Source organism: Corapipo altera, unplaced genomic scaffold (assembly GCF_003945725.1).
Source record: "Corapipo altera isolate COAL_440 unplaced genomic scaffold, ASM394572v1 54, whole genome shotgun sequence".
Lineage (NCBI taxonomy): Eukaryota > Metazoa > Chordata > Aves > Passeriformes > Pipridae > Corapipo > Corapipo altera.
Window position 1 is genome coordinate 68,969 of NW_020884902.1, and position 17,603 is coordinate 86,571.

General features: G+C 36.6%; 1 protein-coding gene across 5 annotated transcripts in view; it reads left to right on the top strand.

The window, feature by feature from the left end:
* Positions 1–17,603, top strand: part of OPA1 (OPA1, mitochondrial dynamin like GTPase) — a 53,161-nt gene that overhangs the window by 25,509 nt on the left and 10,049 nt on the right. For all 5 annotated transcript variants that reach the window (XM_027650555.1, XM_027650558.1, XM_027650557.1 and 2 more), the window contains 8 exons: positions 947–1,112; positions 1,633–1,785; positions 2,402–2,510; positions 3,152–3,231; positions 4,375–4,515; positions 5,829–5,945; positions 7,199–7,292; positions 7,604–7,714. In XM_027650555.1, the coding sequence (XP_027506356.1) occupies positions 947–1,112; positions 1,633–1,785; positions 2,402–2,510; positions 3,152–3,231; positions 4,375–4,515; positions 5,829–5,945; positions 7,199–7,292; positions 7,604–7,714 (971 nt within the window). The remainder of the gene's footprint in view (positions 1–946; positions 1,113–1,632; positions 1,786–2,401; positions 2,511–3,151; positions 3,232–4,374; positions 4,516–5,828; positions 5,946–7,198; positions 7,293–7,603; positions 7,715–17,603) is intronic.

Below are 17,603 nucleotides of genomic sequence, written 5' to 3' on the forward strand. Positions count from 1 at the left end.
AGGGAGGAGGCTTGCATCCTGAACTTCAGCCCATTTGGAAGAAAAGGGACTGAGTCTTCTACCACCAAAAAAGGACAGTTTTTTCTTCATCTCTTAGCTCTCACCATTCTGCCAAATCTGGCATTCATATGATCTAAGCTGATTTAACATTCTGAGCAAGCATAAAATTAGCCTGCAGGAAACCCACAGCCTGTACTAGAGACCGTGGCAGGAGCAGAAGGAGCGTGACTGACTCCATGGGTACTGGGTACATGTTACACTGGCTCAACTGAGTTGTCTCACTGCAACTGTAAGGCTTATTGCAATTTAGAAATGTTCAAGTTGGATTGTTTCCATTGTTACTTCATGAAAGGCATGATAAATAGAAAAGTAGTGCTTCATTTGATAGTGACATGAAGCTCATTTGTTAATGAATGTCAATATACATTTTGATAAAAGGTTGGACTTGTCAACTTGCTTCATCAGTTATCAAATCTGGGAGCAATCAATGAAAATCCCAAATGGAAAACTACAGCATGTTCCTACAATCAAATCAGAATACTGTAGAAACAAAACCCACATGCTCTTTTGGGAGCATGGACTGTAGTCAGATCATGTCAATGCTTTGCAATCTGCCCCCATGTTGTTCCCCCACCTCCCATAAGTAAACACACACAGAGCTCTGCGTGGTTATCCTGGTATAATTAAAGGCTGCAAGGAGCTGTTGTGCAGTGCAGAGGCAACTGTGAGAGTCTTAGAGGTCAACTTCTGAAGCTGTCTTTGCTGCTGAAAACATTGTGCATTTGTGTCCTTAGTTCCATGCAGATTTTGGTTGAAGTTGTTGTGATGTTAAGGAGTATTTCCTGGGTTCTGTAGTCTTGCTTTCTCAGTGTTTCTAACAAATTGAATGCATACCTGTTAGTTGCTTGTTTGGAAACCATCACATGTGTTATAACTTTCATTTTAGGGAGGAGATTCTTGAGAAAACTTTATGGGAAAGGGTATCTACTCACGTGATTGAGAATATATACCTTCCAGCAGCACAGACTACAAACTCAGGGACGTTTAACACCACTGTGGACATCAAGCTGAAGCAGTGGACTGACAAGCAACTGCCTAATAAGGCAGTAGAGGTAAGAATTTAGTTATTTAAATTAAAAAATAAAAAATTACAGTCTGTGCAAAGCTTATTAAAATGACAGCATAACTCCAGAAGAGTAAGGTGATGTTTGAAGGACTGACTGCAGTTCTTTTAACCAAATTACATGTCAGACAAGACTGGCAAGATCTTGATGTTCAGAAGCATAGAGAGCAGAAACATTGTATTTTGCTCTTCTGGTGAATTTTGCCTACTACAGAGCAAAAAACCCTATTTTTACAAGGTTAAACCCTTCAAGTAGGTATATTCATATTTAATAGATTTTTGCAAGTTTAACAGAATTCTGCTTGCTACAATATAGTAAAGCCAAGTTTAGTGTTGCCTTTACTAGTAGTGGAAAAAGGACAAGTCAGAGACTTACTCTTACGCTTGCATGTTTTTTTCAGAAAGTCTCCAAATTTTCATACTTGCAAGAATTGTCATAAATGTTCACTTAGCAGCTGGTGCACAGTGTAATGGTCCATTTCAGGCTGAATTGTTTACTAACTTTCTAGGTGGCGTGGGAGACTTTGCAAGAAGAATTTTCCCGTTTCATGACAGAAAAAAAAGGAAAGGAGCATGATGATATCTTTGATAAACTGAAACAAGCTGTCAAAGAAGAAACTATTAAACGGCATAGATGGAACGAGAGAGCTGAGGATAGCCTGGTATAATGTAGTGGGTTTTTTTGCCTTGTTGACTAAGTGCTGTTGAAATTTCTTTACTGAAGTTACATATTCAGTATTTTTGCATTCTTTTGTTTTAATCCTGAAATGACAGGGAGGTGTGTCCATCTCACATTTTCTATATAATGTTTTAATATGTTTTCTCAATTCATTTCATTATTATCTTTTATTAGTTTCCCCCTAAGTAACATCTAATAAAACTGTTTTGGTTGGTTCAGAAAAGTCATCCATAATCCACTGGCTGCAGGACAGCCTGGTGGGAATTGTTTAGCATCAGCTCATTTGTTCTGTTCGGTGTAGTCACATAAAATAACATCATTTCATTACCATCTGTATAGATTCTGTAATCCAGAGGGGTTTCATATCTTCTCCTGCATTTTTTACGTTATCTATGCTAGGCTGTAGAAAAGAGTCAAGCTGAAGGCACAGAAAAATATTTTTGGCAGGCCTTTGAATGGTGTCTTTTAAATAAATTGCATGTGCCCAATACAAGCTGCTTTATCAGACATTAAAAATGAAGATAATGCTAGAAACGTTATTTTTACTAAGTCTTGAGTAAATTATTTACTGCATGCTAAAATTCCATTCTGTATTGCAGCGAGTGATCCAGCACAATGCCTTAGAAGATCGGTCAATATCCGATAAACAGCAGTGGGATGCAGCCATTCATTTTATGGAAGAGACGCTCCAAAGTCGGCTCAAAGACAGTGAGTTGTGGGATGTATTCTGCTCTTCTTTTAATCTGACTCAGTGTCTGGATCTAGTTCACTTCACTGCAATGCAAGCTTTTGTATCAGCACAACTGACACAGTGGGAACTGTTTGAAATGGTGCTAATACTGATAGAAATATTTAGCAAAGTACAGCCTCGAGTGCTTGTGCTCCTGCTCTTGCAATGAGGCAACTGAAAGATAAGCACTAGAGATCTGTAGAGTCAAAAAATGGTACAAATGCACATGTAGGGGAACAGAATAAATTCAAGGAAAGTAAGTGGTCTGTTTATAGTTTGTAGCATAATCAGTTTTGATGCAAGGTGCACCAAGGTAAGATTTTTTTTTTTTTTTTTTTTAAAGCCTGACTTGGAACCAGGAGGGCTGTCTCGGTGGAGGGTTGTTGTGTTTTTATATACTTCTTTGAAGCATCTTCCTGTTGGCAGTCATTTTTAAATTTTAATAAAATATGTCAACTGTTGCTTCAAGTAAAAGACACGTAACTTGATTCAGTATGGTATATCTTATGCTCTTTGACATAAAATGTCCATTCTTCTTCATGTACCCAAGTTTAGAACTGTACATTTGGGTGGTTGTGTATATTTTGTGTGATAGTTAAAATCATGCTTCCTTTTTCAGCTGAATCTGTTATTGAAGATATGGTGGGTCCAGACTGGAAAAAAAGATGGTTACACTGGGTAGGCCGCACCAAAGAACAGGTAAAAGGAAATAAATTACAAAGAATTTGTAGTTCACTGCTTTTGGAAAACTTTGATTATTACTTTGAGTAAAACTATTGAGTGAATTTTAAAAGGTACTAACCCTCTTCACACATTTTAGGTGACTGAAAAAAAAAAAGAATTACTTTTCATTGTTTTAAATACCACAAAGAATTTCATATTTTTTTTCCATACTGTAGCTACGGATTGGTTTGTAAACTGTTTCTCATTTTTCAGCTGAATTATATCTTTGCCATTATGCCACTGACTTGTGTATTAAAGTTCTTCCAGAAATCATTGAAAGCAGGTGGAGACTGGGCTATTCTCTTCTGTAATTTTCAAGCATGCCTTTTAAGCAGAAGTCACTTGCAGTTTCCTATCGTGCTCCATTTAGATTTAATTAGTATGTAATGGCATTATCATAGCATTCTGATCACAGCTGTATCTTCTGATTGGCCACATTCATCTGAACCTCTCTTCTCATTTGCTCAGAACTTTTGGAAATTTCTTTTGAATTTAAATAACACCTTCCATTCAATGCCCAGAGACAATTGTCTTTTAATATTACTTTTTCTAGATATTTCTCAAACTCAGTCATACTTTAAAGAAGCAAGTAGAGTATAAAAGAATACAGTAGAAAGTATTTGTTTCAGAGAAGGAGTTTTACAGTCAGCTGTATGTAGCCAGGTGTAGGGGAAAGGTAGTGACTTCAACCTATGTTACTTGAATTTCATGAACAGCAACTTAAAGGTATGAATCCATGGAGAGTTCTTGCTAACTAATAGGCAAAATTCTGATCAGTGTCACGTGTGGTATGTGAATGTGATCCCTGCTAGTGGATATTCATGGAGGGAAAAGGGGGCTAACACCTATGATTTTTTTTCCCACCCTTCTATTCTTGTTCTGTATTTCAGTGCATAATGAAAAGAAAAAACTAAAAATTGACAGTGAATTATCCCTTAAAAATATTATATTTGAAGTGTCCTTGCACAACTACCCTTTGGAGTCACTTAAATGTAATAGTTAATAGCATCAGAGGAATTTTCTGTTCTGGCTTATTAAGCAAATGGAGTGTTTATTGAGGAGGTGCTGATGATCTCTGAGTCTATAATAATAAATTCTAACTAATCATTCCTATCCTAGAATATTCGTAATGAAACAAAAAATGAACTCGAGAAGTTAATCAAGTGCAATGAAGACCATGCAGCTTATCTGGCAAATGATGAAGTGACGACTGTCAGAAAGAATCTGGAAGCAAGAGGAGTAACAGTGGACCCTTGTCTGGTAAGATGCAGAATTGTAACAAGACATATGGAAGCCCCCTGTGAACACTTGAATGTTCTTTCTAGATAGCATACAAGAGACTCCCTCTGAATACTGAATTTGTAATCCAGATGTTTCCAAAGGAATTACTAAATGAATTCTTGCACGCAATTCACACACTTGTGTTGGCTGTCAGACAAATACAGTACAACACTTTGGAATCTGTCAGTTTAGACTGAAGTCAGAATCTGCTGAGCAGATTTTCTTGCCTACATTATGACAAAGCTTATTTGAAATTATTGTTCAGGTGTTATGTAGAAGAATCATGGCCTTTGTGAGCAAGATACAGTGAAAACATAATGTGCGTCCTTAAGCTTTCAGTGTGGTTGTATGTGAAGTTGAAATTCATTGGTACATTGAAGAGAGAGAATTTTTTTAAAAATACTTGTAGAAAGGCAGGGGATTTTAAGAGTGTCCCAGGGAATTGTATTGTACGTTTGAAATGTTCTGGAAAAAGACATATGTCATTGCAGTGTAATTAGACTTCTTATCTAATTAAAAGTAAGATTTTTAATAAATGAGAATTCCTACATTAATAAGTAATAGATGTAGATTTCCTTTAACAGTGATTTATTTTCTGCAGTAACTTTGGCTACCTTTTCAACATTAATATCTCTACTTATTCTAGGTAGAAGAGTCATTTAAATACCTGCTGCTCCTTTCCTACACAGTACTTACCATTTTTTGTAAAGGTCATGTTAGTGATACATATCCTCTACATGAGGAAGCTGAGTGCAAATTGAGTTTTCCTTCTAGCTAAGCAATTGATTTTCTTAATTATATTTCGTGGGTTTTTCAAAGAGGCATATCAATATACATATTTAATTTTGAAGAACTGAAATATAAATAAGCCTAATCAAGAAAAGTTACAAATGTTTGTTTACATAAGACCCATGAAATATTTCTCTATGCTTTAATCTGGTTTAATTGGTAAATTAATGGGTACAATTAAAAAATGTATTCTCAGTGTTAATGTAAAGATTATTTTGTAGTGTATAATTAAATGTATTTTGGCTGCAGACAGTATTTTTAAGCACTCAGTTATGTTACGTGCATGGAAGAGTGGATTTTTAAATTGACAGTCATCTGTAACGTTAGCCAAATGTAAATAACACATTAATCATAGCCCAGTTGCAGACAAATTGCTGAGAAATATTTATATGGATAGTGGAATTTGGAGTTACATTTTAAAATTAAATGCAATCATTAATCTATGCACGATAGCGAGTGTATGTGTTTATTTATTTAGTCAAATTTAAGTACTGTTTTCCTAGATTAAAGACACATGGCACCAAATTTATAGAAGATTCTTCCTGAAGTCTGCCTTGAACCACTGCAATCTATGTCGAAGAGGCTTCTATTATTATCAGAGGCATTTTGTGGACTCAGAGGTAAACTGAAGAACAGATGTTCTTCATCTACACTGGTGTTTTGCGTTACTATTTCTATCTCACTTGAAAAAAAGGTCTAAAAATACTTTTAAGTAGCCTGACCAGATAGCTGGTGATCCCAGATACGTTTTACATGAGGCTTACAATGGATAGGATACCATCCTGGTGGTAATTATATAAAATGACCACTAAGTATCAGCCATGACCTAAACATCTGGTACTAATCAATGTGTATTGAAAATACACAACTAAAAGCAGTATTATACTTTTGTTGGTATCTTGTTATCCATTTCTCCCACTTTCCCGTTGATAGTTATTTACCTCAGTGATATGAAAAAAATTCAGAAAACATCTTTATGGGTTTATAGGAAAAGTATGGTCAGTAAGGGTTTAGAGCAAATACTTGGTGCTACATCTGATGAATAGGGAAAAAAATAACTATGGAGTTTTCAAACAGATCTTTATAAATGGCTTTCCAGTTTTGTAAACCCAAGCTTGTGCAACAAATGACAGTATGCATGAATTCACATAAAGAATATATAGTTTTCTTACCATTGTATTTTAAATGAAAAGAAATTACTGGAAAAGGTAGAGCTCCTCGCTTTCTGTGGAGGTTTGTTTTTATTTTAATGAGCAGCAGTGATTACCATGGAGCCAGAAATCTTTGCTACTTTAGAAATATTTTTGCCTTTGAGGGATGAGGCAATGATATCACAGCATGGAGAGCTGCCTCTTCATGACACTTAACCAATGTGAAGTTAATGCTCCCTCCTTCCATCCTTTCAAGTGTAGAAACTGTCTCTGCTGTTGTTAACAAATATAGCCCTTTGTCCAGCACTGTCTTCAGAAGTGTTTGTCAGACAGGGAGGCACAACCAGAAGTTCAGCCGTTGTCTCTCAGCATGTTTGCTGTGAACAGAGTAGTGTTTCAGTGAGCATTAGGTTACACTCACCAGCCTGCATATAGTGTCTGCAAATTGTTTTTCCATGGTTTCCCATGATATGGCTCTTGGTGTTGAAAACAGCAGATGTGAAGGTGATGCAGTGCATTAAATGAGGCTGATGTGGTTCCTGTGAAGTGTTTTTGATGTGTTTCCTTGTTACTTACACCAGTTATTCTCTGGGATTTTTGTGTGAGGTCAGTATATGTATACATGAGGTTACAGTTGCTGCTAAGAAAGTCAAGAGATTCTTGTACCTGTAGGGTGTTTACTGGACATCAGAGGTCTGACACCACAACTTCTCTCGTTCCAGCTCGAATGTAATGACGTTGTCCTCTTCTGGCGAATACAGCGAATGCTGGCGATTACAGCAAATACACTGAGGCAGCAGCTTACTAACACTGAAGGTAAGGCCCACAGTCAGTTGAGGGGTTTGAAACAAAAAAATTATCTCCTAAAAAAGTAATACAATTTTGATGAGAGAGAAAATACCCTTTGAAAGTTAACAGTCTTTCTTAAAGAATTTCCTGTCTTAATGGCCCAAAGAAGGGGCTTCTGTGTTCAGAAATTTGCCTTTTCTCCAGCCAGATTAGGTAGTATTGTAACATATACTACATCTCCAACAGACCTTCTCAAATTTTGTCCTTAGGTCATTACAGATGCAAAAGTATTACACCTTACTTTTTTTTGGTTGCTTTGTGGTTTTGATTTTTTGCAGTAAGGCGCTTGGAGAAGAATGTAAAGGAAGTGCTTGAAGATTTTGCTGAGGACAATGAGAAAAAGGTGATGCTCCTAACTGGCAAGAGAGTCCAGCTTGCAGAGGATCTCAGTAAGTACCTATCCTATTGTGTTTTGGAATGAGCTTGAAGCGAAGCAAATTCTGACCACTGTCCTTGAGGACATTCAGTGTGATATGGGTTGTTCATGTGCTGGCTTTTATTTAATATCACATGGATTTTTTTTTTTCTTAAATATAGGCAGATCTTACTCATTCAAAGATGGACATGGGTAGTATAGTGTGATAGAACAATAGAATTTCACTGATATATTGCGTCAGTAAATTGAAAAAAGTAGTTACAAAATGTAGAAAAAACCTGTCAGACATGAAGTTCTGTGATGTTGTGCTTATTAAGATGAGATGGCCATTATATTAAGAGATTCAACAAGGAAGAAAATCTAGCAGATTTAACCTTTCAGAAGGATTACAGTAGTTTAATGCTCACAGTAACACTCAGAAAGTGTTAAGGGGTTTTGTGGTTAATATGGTAAAGCTTTAAAGAGTGAAAGTTTTTCAGGTGACAGTCCAGGTTGAGATGATATCCCTGTTGTCTACCTGCACGTCCCATAGGGTTTAGACCGACTTTTAGCTGATGGGGCTTGTCTTGCACACATACAGTTGATTTTTGGGCAGCATTCTTCTGTTGTTCTGTGAGACTTCCACTTAAACCCCAGCTATGCACCTGCACTGGTAGGGTAAAAAACAATGCTGTGAAAAGGGAAAAGGAAAAAAAAGCTTGTGATAAATGAAGTTCATGTAGTTATATAAATATCTGCATGTTGACATCACAGGTGACCTTTTTCTTAGACCTGTATTTTGTGTTTGATTTAGAAACTTATTTTTGTTTTAAAATATAACTTTGCATATTTAATTCACAGTAAATTAATTTTATGGTCAATGTTTCTTCTTTTAATTAGCAAAGTTCTGATATCACGGGTTCAGTGGGACAGAAAAGCCTTCAATTGCTGTTAGTTTCCTAAGTATGAATCATGTCTTCTATTTTTTACATCCAAAATGTAATATAAAAGAAATGTTTTGCTTATAATAAACTCACAATCTGAGGATTTGCTTTGGATAGTGCTGGTTTGGTTACACTGGAAATGCTATCTTATTATTGGAAGTGTTGTTATTAAAATCACAGTCAGTGATATTTGTTGTTCTTTAGGAAGTTTCTATAATATTTTGGAACCGTGAGTAGGAATTTTGTGATCTCAGGCAAATTGTCTGGGTCTTCTTGACTGATCTCTGAAACAAGTGGTATGACTATAGAATTTTTATGATAGCTACATAATTCTCTTCAAACGTCCTGTGTTGCTTTTGAAACCCTATGTCAACCTTCATGTAAACATCCTTTTAGAATGGGTAGAAAGTGTTTTAAAAAATAAGGGTTTTTCCTCCTCTATATATGTTTTGAGGAAAATGAGTGGTAGCCTGCAGAGTAGGATTCAGATCTTTATTGAGGAAATTACCTCTTTTTCTCAATGAACAGTGGTGCTTGCTTTGATGCTGGATGTTGATTTTTTTTTTTTTTTTCCCCCTGAGCAGACACTGGTATAGAGTAAAACATGGCAATTTTGATTTATCCTTAGATATTCCATGTTTCAAAATAAGGTAAAAGAACACTAACAAGGTCATAATGTTTAAATTAACTTGGCTTTATTTTACACTGAAATCGACGTGGAATTTTTGCATTGTCAACTTTGCTCCTCCCAGCAATAAGCTCCCATTTCAAAGCAGTAACAACTGGGGTTTTTATTTTGTAAGCTAAGACTAGACCTGCAGGAGCAGCCTGTGTGTGTTTATAACCTGAGGTGTCTGTACATTGGTGTATATGCTTCAAGTGTGTAGTTTGCATTTCATAAATTATTATGTAGCAAAAACATGTCACTGCACTGTGTTTTTTTAGATTCAGGAGGTCACAGATCCCACTCACATTATTCTAAGGAAATAATTGTTACTCAGTACAAAATGATGTGTGATGGCACATTCTGCTTTATTGTATCTGTGGGAAGATTTTAAAACTGCCACTGCTTAGCTCTGTACTCAGATCAGTTGTGTTCTTTCTGCGTGCTTTTATTGCTAAGTGGCAGTAATTTTAATGGGGAAATGACAAGAAAAGGGGGGTTCTTTGCCTTTCCCTTAGTGAATAGTGCCTTTCTTTGGTGCAGGGTTTTTTTTATCCCCCTGAGACAGATTTTGAAAGGATAGAACATTGAACTCTCATATAGCCATACAAGTAATTTCCTTCTTATAGCATTTAGTGACGATCAGGACTTTGCTTAAAGAAAAAAAAATCCTGGCTCCAACAACACATGTTCATGAAGTATTGGTGTTTTAATTAGGAAGGGAAGTGATCTCCTAAATCACAAAGTCCAGTCTCTCTATCCCAGGCAACTGTATTTATATAACCCAGCTGATTGGAATATCTTGAGCTTTGTCTTTAAATCAGTTAACTTCTTGAGGCTCACTATTCACACTGAAAACATGTTCCAGGATGTCATTTCTCTGGTGGTTACAAATAGTCTTTTAGTTTCCATCTGAATTTGTAAATATGAGGCTGGGATTCACTTCCTGATTGGAAACTGTACTTGCAAATGTAAATTATTTATATACCTGAGGTTGGGATGCTTCCTCTTGATGATGATGATATGGCAACACTGTCCCACTGCTGTTACATCAGTCTTTGAATGCTGAAGCACTGGAAGTGCTTTATTGTTTGTTCAGGATACTGGTTAATGGCAAACTGTTACTAGCATGGGTGACCCAGTATCATAATGAGAGCTCATATAAGACTCAAAACTAATTTCAGCAGATTTTGTTATCTGTGTTATACAGCCTTGAATGTTGTTTTAATCCCACATAAGGATATTCCTTGATGATGTTTATGCCATGAATCTTGCTGCTTCTCAGTGTTAATGTCTCAAGTTTTATTCTAGGTATTTTAAAGAGTGTTAAACAGAACTTTTGAACAGTTTCTAACAAATTAGTAGTTTTGTAATCTACTGAAGGTTGTTTTTTCTTTAAAAAAAGGCTCTAAGTGTAATGTAAATATACTCTTTAACATAAGTATATTATGATACTTGTGCCAGTGAAATGAGCAATTACTAAGTTTATAGAAATAAAGAAGCTCCAGGATTAGAGACTATTTAGGAGAAAGGATCATAAGGTGCAAAAAAGGGGCAGAAGAGAATATGAATAGCTGAATTGGAAAAAGTGACTTTGAAAGTGTCCTAAAATGCAATCAGTCCATGAGAATACCTGTATTGAAAGATACACCTGCAGCTGATGTATTCCAGTGTCGTGTTCCTGGCAAAGAGCTGACTTGGGAACAGCATAAGAACAGGTTAAGCATGCAGCAGTACATGCCTGTTATGCTCTAACAGCATCCAACAATCTGTGGTTCCAAGATTTCCTAATCCTGAGGTAATATCTTTGTGATTAATAGCCATTCAAGGATTTTTTTTACATCCTGTGCATTTCTCTAATTGCTTTTTGAACTCATGTAAACTTTGGCATCTGCAACATCCTGTGGCAATTAGTTCCAGAGTTCAACTACACATTGTGTGAAAAAGTACTTCCTTTTGTTTGTTTCTGAACCACCTGCCAGTTTCATTTGGCTCTCCTTAGTTCTTGCTCTGTAAAAAGCATTCAGTAATCTTTTTCTATTCTTTTTTTTTTGTGTGCCATTCATGACTTCATAGATGTATATGCTACCTGCACTTGATCTTTTTCCTGGCTTGAAAAATTCTCATGGTGTAGTTGTTCTTTGCATGGACATTGTTTCCTAGCTTCAGTCAGCCTTGCCACTCTTTTCCCCTTTCTTAGTTCTATAAAACCTTTTTTGAGGTGAAAGAACAGAACCTGCACAAAATACTTGAAGTATATCTGCATTATGGATTTATGCAGTTGTATTGTGATGCTTTCTGGGTTTTTTTCTGGTCTTTTTATAGTAATTCCTTATAGCCTATTTTGTCTTTTGCCTGCTGCTGAGCAGTGAGCTGATGGCTACAATGAACTATCTGCTACAACTCCCAAGTTCTTTTGTGAGAAGTGACAGTCGTGACACCTCCCTTGTCCTGTTTTCAAACTGTAGGTATAGTTGAGATGTGTTTATTGTTTTGCTGAGGATGCAGAAACGAGGAATTTGCTGTCTGTGTCTTACATGTCTAACTGGGCACTTCAGGCTTATTCAGCAGTGGGTAGGAACCTGTTTTAATGCAATTTAAAACCTCCTTCACAACTGTGGTGCATTATTTATATTGAAGTTCTTTTCCCATTTTGTCTGCCAGTTAAAGAACATAGCCAGGTCTTTCTTGCCTCATCAGCAACAGGAAGAATTGTATTGACTTTCTAGTTGGCACCTGCATCTTGATTGTGCTCACTGCTGAAGGACAAAATACTTTGATATGAAACTTATATTCCACACAACTTAGTATTTTACTATACGCTTAGGTAAATCAGTACCTTTAAATGTGCTGTGTTCCATAAAAAGTAAAATGGGGAAGAGGGAGTTCAAAGTACAATAGTAAACAATAATGTTTTAAAAGGAGAATTTCCACTCATAAAAATGCCTCTTGTCAGGGCAAAAATGCCCTGTTTGTATTGCAGGCTGTAAGGCACTGCTTTGGGCTGGAGGGAAAATCTGTTTGATCATGGCGAGTCAGTCCCTTCAAATTTCTGCAGCCTTGTTATGCACAAGTGTGTGCAGCTGGATGCAAAGCTTTTCCACTTGCTCTTTTTTTAAAATATCGATTAACCTTTATTTTTACAATACCTTCGAAGATGGATCAGTCAGTATATATCATTTAATTTTATCAGTGATCTTTTATGGTACTTACTAGTTCATACTGCTTTCTCTTGTATTTTCATTTAACTTTCCAAAGTGACTGACATGGAACATTCATGCAGGCTGCCTCTGAAGTTACTGAAGTTTTTAAATTTTAAGTGTATTTCAAAACAGGGATGTTTCTGCAAAATTTGTTAAAACAGTAAAGCTGCTGGCATTTATTGGGTTTCAGGATCTTTTTGATGGCTATACCAAAGTGGGTTGTTTTTTTATAAAAGACGATTATTTGAAGTCTCATCTTTGTTAGAACTGTATCTTTTTAGCTATGTTTTTCAGTGCAGGGCAATACAAATTTTTTTCTGGAGAAGAAATGAATACGTAGGTGAAAAAATGTGATTTCAACATGAATAATATATTTTATGCTGCCGTATTTTTAACACGGCACATGATAGAGTAGTCATTTCAGCAGAAGTACTCCATAGTTCTTTGCAAAACTGATAGCATGTGGATAAATCTTAACTTTCTGTAGACTACTTTTTAACATGGTAATTTTTGAAAATGTTGAGGTCCCAGTTAAAGGCTTCCCAGAACTACTTAACTGTTTCCAGAATTCCACTCTTCTGGACTTCCTCTTTTTGTTTAAAGGGCCAAAACAAACTTCCTCGATAGTGTGAGCTCTGTGCAATAAGTTGCCGTACAGGTTCCCGACACAAGATGGCAATGAGTGGCCTGTGGAGGAGGCTCGGGAGGCTGAGCCCGCGGCCAGTCGGGTGCCAGTCCTCCCACGTCTGGTGCTTCCCATGAGCGCAGCTTAGGCAGTGGACACTGGTGTCTTGGATGCTAAACGTTTTCCTCTGGAAGGAAGATGCACTTGCCTATCCTTGTTGCTCATGTTTTCCACTCTCCCTGGGTCTCGTTTGTTTGTTTGTGTAGTATGTAATTTATGAAGATTGTAAAGGATGGTCATTTTTTTTCTCAGCTATACATTTCTCATTAGCAACTGCATGGAAAGCATTAGTTTGTGAGCTTTGTTACTAAAAAGCTGTTAGGAACTGAATGAAATGTATCTTCCAGTGTATTTATCCTAAAGCTAAGCTACATCTCTCCATACTGCAGTAGCATTTAAAATGTGCTAGATGGTGCACATGGATGTTGTATACTTCAGGCAGTCAGCAGGAGTTTTGCCATTGACTTCACTGGAGTTGAAATCTCACAGACCCCAAAGAAATACATGTCCTATCTTCATTTATTTCTTCTCCTTTATTCCCTTTAAACAGAAAAACCATGGATGTTGCAAAGGCATCCTTTATGTGCGCAGGATAAACAGAGCATAGTCCTACAAAGCAGCTTTCCTAGGTCAGTGTGCTATTCATCCAGTATCCTCTGTCCTCACAAGCTGGAAAAGAAAGCCTAGAACTTCACCAAAATTATAAGTAAAACCATGTGCTTGGGAGAGTCTTTGGCAGGAGCTGGGAATGCCTGTGGAAACTTGATCCTGAAATTGCTAGGTACAAATGTGAATGGATCAGCCTCCAAGTTCGTTTGTCAGTAATGTTGACACCTGTACAGGTGTCATGGGCTAGCTGAGACTTTGTTCTGCACAAAAACTTTTTGAAACATTGAGGAGAAAGCCCTCACCTGAAGAAAAGACAGCTTAGGGACATTTGTTTCAATTCTGTCCTATTTTTGTAAGCTATGAAATATAAGAGTTTGCAGAACTTAATTATTTTCCTGTATAGACTAAAACATATAAAAACTAAACAAACCAGAGTTACAGTAAAATACTTCCAAGTTTTATATCTGAAGTCATTGCTTTGAAGTCACAGCATTAAATTCTTAATTTACATTTTCTCATGTTGAATGTAAACCATTTGCCAACTTGGAGCATGAGTGATTTAATATCGTATAGGCATATAATAAACTTGCCATTTTAGTGGAGTTAGAAGGCCAATGTTAGATAAGGCTGGTACTTCCATATGCAAGTTGCTGACTCAGGATCTGGAATCCTGTGATATATTTGGCTAAGCTGAATGGTTTCTGTTGTGTCTGTTGTATGTAACAAACTGAATCCAAGCAAGTCTCCTTTTTTTGTTATGCATTTGTGCAAGTTGGGGATAAAGTCTGTGAAGGGTACTTTGCATATAATTACTTACTCTGTGGTTACATGTTTTTTTCTTTCGTTACTCTTAGCTGCAGAAAAAAAACGTTGTGTGAAAATAATCGTATATTGTGGTCATTACTGTAGCCTAATTAAATTTCAGTTCCTTGAGATGACTGTTAACAGTATTTTGATTTGACCTCTGTCCTACATGACATTATTGATTACATGTGCTCCTTAAAATTATGCTTTGACTTGGCTCTCTAAAGTCTTTACCTTCATTTGCTCTTCTGTTATGAGCTTTAACTTTTTTCAAAAGGTCACAGCATTTCATAGGGGCAAAGCTCAGCTGTAAGGGGAAAGACCTCTCAAATAAGCACATTTTAGGTAATTTTCCCCTAGAAACCAGAGGCAGACAAAACAGCTCAAAAGGCAATGGTTAGTAGTCCTTAATTCAGTCCTTAAGGTGCTTGTTTAGAACCAATGTGGTTTTTGGTGTTTTCAAGATACAGAAAAAAGGTATCATTTTCAAGACATTTGATCACAGTGCCCAGATGTTGCCCCTACTGCTGAAAGACAGACATGGGAAAGAGGGAAGCATCCTAGGAAATGCAAATGGAGGAGTGATCTTATTATAATCTGAAGAATTAGGGTTATTTTGTGCTCTTGTTTCTTCCATGATGCCTAAATATTGGAGTTTCAGAACCTACTTAGGTAAATACATAGTTACTTCATAGCTGTGAGGCAATTCCAGAGATGGCAGCAGTCTTGCTTTGCTCCTCTCTTCTGGTTGTTGCAGTGAGGAGCACTCTGTTCTCATTTGATCCTGAGTTGGCAGAACATTACACCAGGAGATGTGGTGACCTTCTAACCAGACAGAAGCAGAGCAGCCTCTGGGAATCACTGAACAGATCTCCAGCTTCTGCTAAGCATTTGCAGAATAGCTGCACAGTCCCCTGCCAGCAGGTTCCCTGGAGACGTTAACATGGCCCTGTATCTTATCAGGGGCTGGTTGTCATTTAGAGCACATTGATTTCTGCCTAAATCTCAGTCACATCATGTGGGCTGTCTGTGTCTAACTAGTTCAAGCCTGTGCTGGTGTCACCAGTGCCTGGTGGCAGCATGACTCCTGTGCTCCCTCTGAGCTCTGTAGAGGTCCTGGTGCTCTGTGACGCAGGAAGTTGGGGCACAGTGTGCTTGAAATGAGCCTGTGTGGTCATGTCTTCAATTTCCCCTACCTTTGAACGTATGCAAGTCACAATATATCACAGTAGATTTGCTAACTTACTGGTGGAATGCAAATTAATTGGTTTTGCGTGATTATCATGTTTTTAATTCTATGTAGATAATTTTAGAAATTAACCCAAACAAGTGTGCTTTGATGTGAAAGACACTGGTTAAATGTTCAAGTTCTTTTTTTTTTGTTGTTTTCTCTTGAGTTTTGAGGCAGCTGCATGAAACTAATGAATTAAAACCAGAAGAATGTGTAGGACGGCCTGTGTCAAAGTGCAGATAAGGTGGTTTCTGCTTTGTGTCATGGCAGAAAGTACTTTACAAAGCTGCATCTTCTCAGAGAGGGAAGTAATCCTCGAGGGAGAACATACATCACTTGTAAATATCCTGTGATGGAGTGATGGTTTACTTAACTTAAGAATCCCAGATGACCAAAGCCTGTCTGCTGTGATTTCTTAGTTATTGATGAAGAGCTAGGCACTGATGTCCAGGTCCTAAAACGGATCCTTACAAAGTTCAGCACATTTGTCACTGACTAAACGAAGCCTATCACTTAAAGTTGACATTGAAAAATAGTGATAAACTGCTACATGAATAATGACATATTTAATGCCTGTTAATCTTCCCCTAGGCCCATGTCTCTTGTACTTGTGGGTCATTCTGGTGTTGTCTGCTGAATATATTTTTTTCCCTAAAATTTCCTTAATGATGCAAGGATCAAAACATCTAATTGGATGCTATTTTCTCTTTAGTACTGGTTGCTTATGGGAGTACTTATTAGTCAAAATTTAAGTAAGTACTTACCATGGAGAAATTTACTGTTTATATAAATACAGGCTTTTAAATGGACCAGTATAACATTCACATTTCTGAAAGTTGAAGAAGTCAGCATAGTGTATGTATGTTGTACATTGTTAATTGTTACTGTAGTGGACCCCTCTTCTAATTTTGAAGTTTATATAAAAAGAGAAGGAAATATTTTCAGCTAGAAATGATAACTAAAAAAAAAAATAGATCCATCTGTTTTTCTTCAGGGTATGATGACTTAAGTTTCTGACTGTCAAAAATTAAGTTGTTTATTTTTATGATCTAAAAATTAATCTCATCACCATTTTATTTTCTGCCATATTTTATAATTCACATAAATAGTCCTGATAGCATATTATTTTATTATCTATCTAATTACTAAGTATGCTTTCTTTTGGTGGAGAAACAGCATATATCAGTTATTTTTTATGTTAAAGTCTCTTTACAGTTTTATAGCCTTAAGGTTACAGTAGCCTTTACAGAAGTAGTTTACCTTTATTGCTGTATATGTCCTTTTTGCATAAGAAAAAAATTAATCTTTTGTAATATCACTGAATGAATCATTGGGTGATATTTCTGACTTGCCTTTATACTTTTTACTGTTTCTACCCAAAGTAATGAATATCATCATGTTCTGATTCATTCTAGCTTAACAATTTTGATTTGGAAATTCAATCTTTCTGTAAGTCTGATTCCAGATATGAGTCTGCTTTATAAGGTTGCCTTGTCATTCTGCTACTAAGCTCCTTTTAGCTGTCCAGTAAGCAGCACAGCTAAATTCTGTTGAAAGATTGAGTTATTAGAACAGTTTTAATTAAAAAATCCAAGGTAGAGACAGAGAACTGAAAGGTGTCCAACTCTTACCTTGCTATTGCAGACACTGTGACTCTCATAAACTTGCAACTTAATACAGAGTAAGGATCTTTGGTACCTTAGGCTGACCTTAATGATGGTGTAGAAATGTATATTGTTCATGATCTGACATCATGGTTTGGTAATATTTGGTTTCCTTTTCG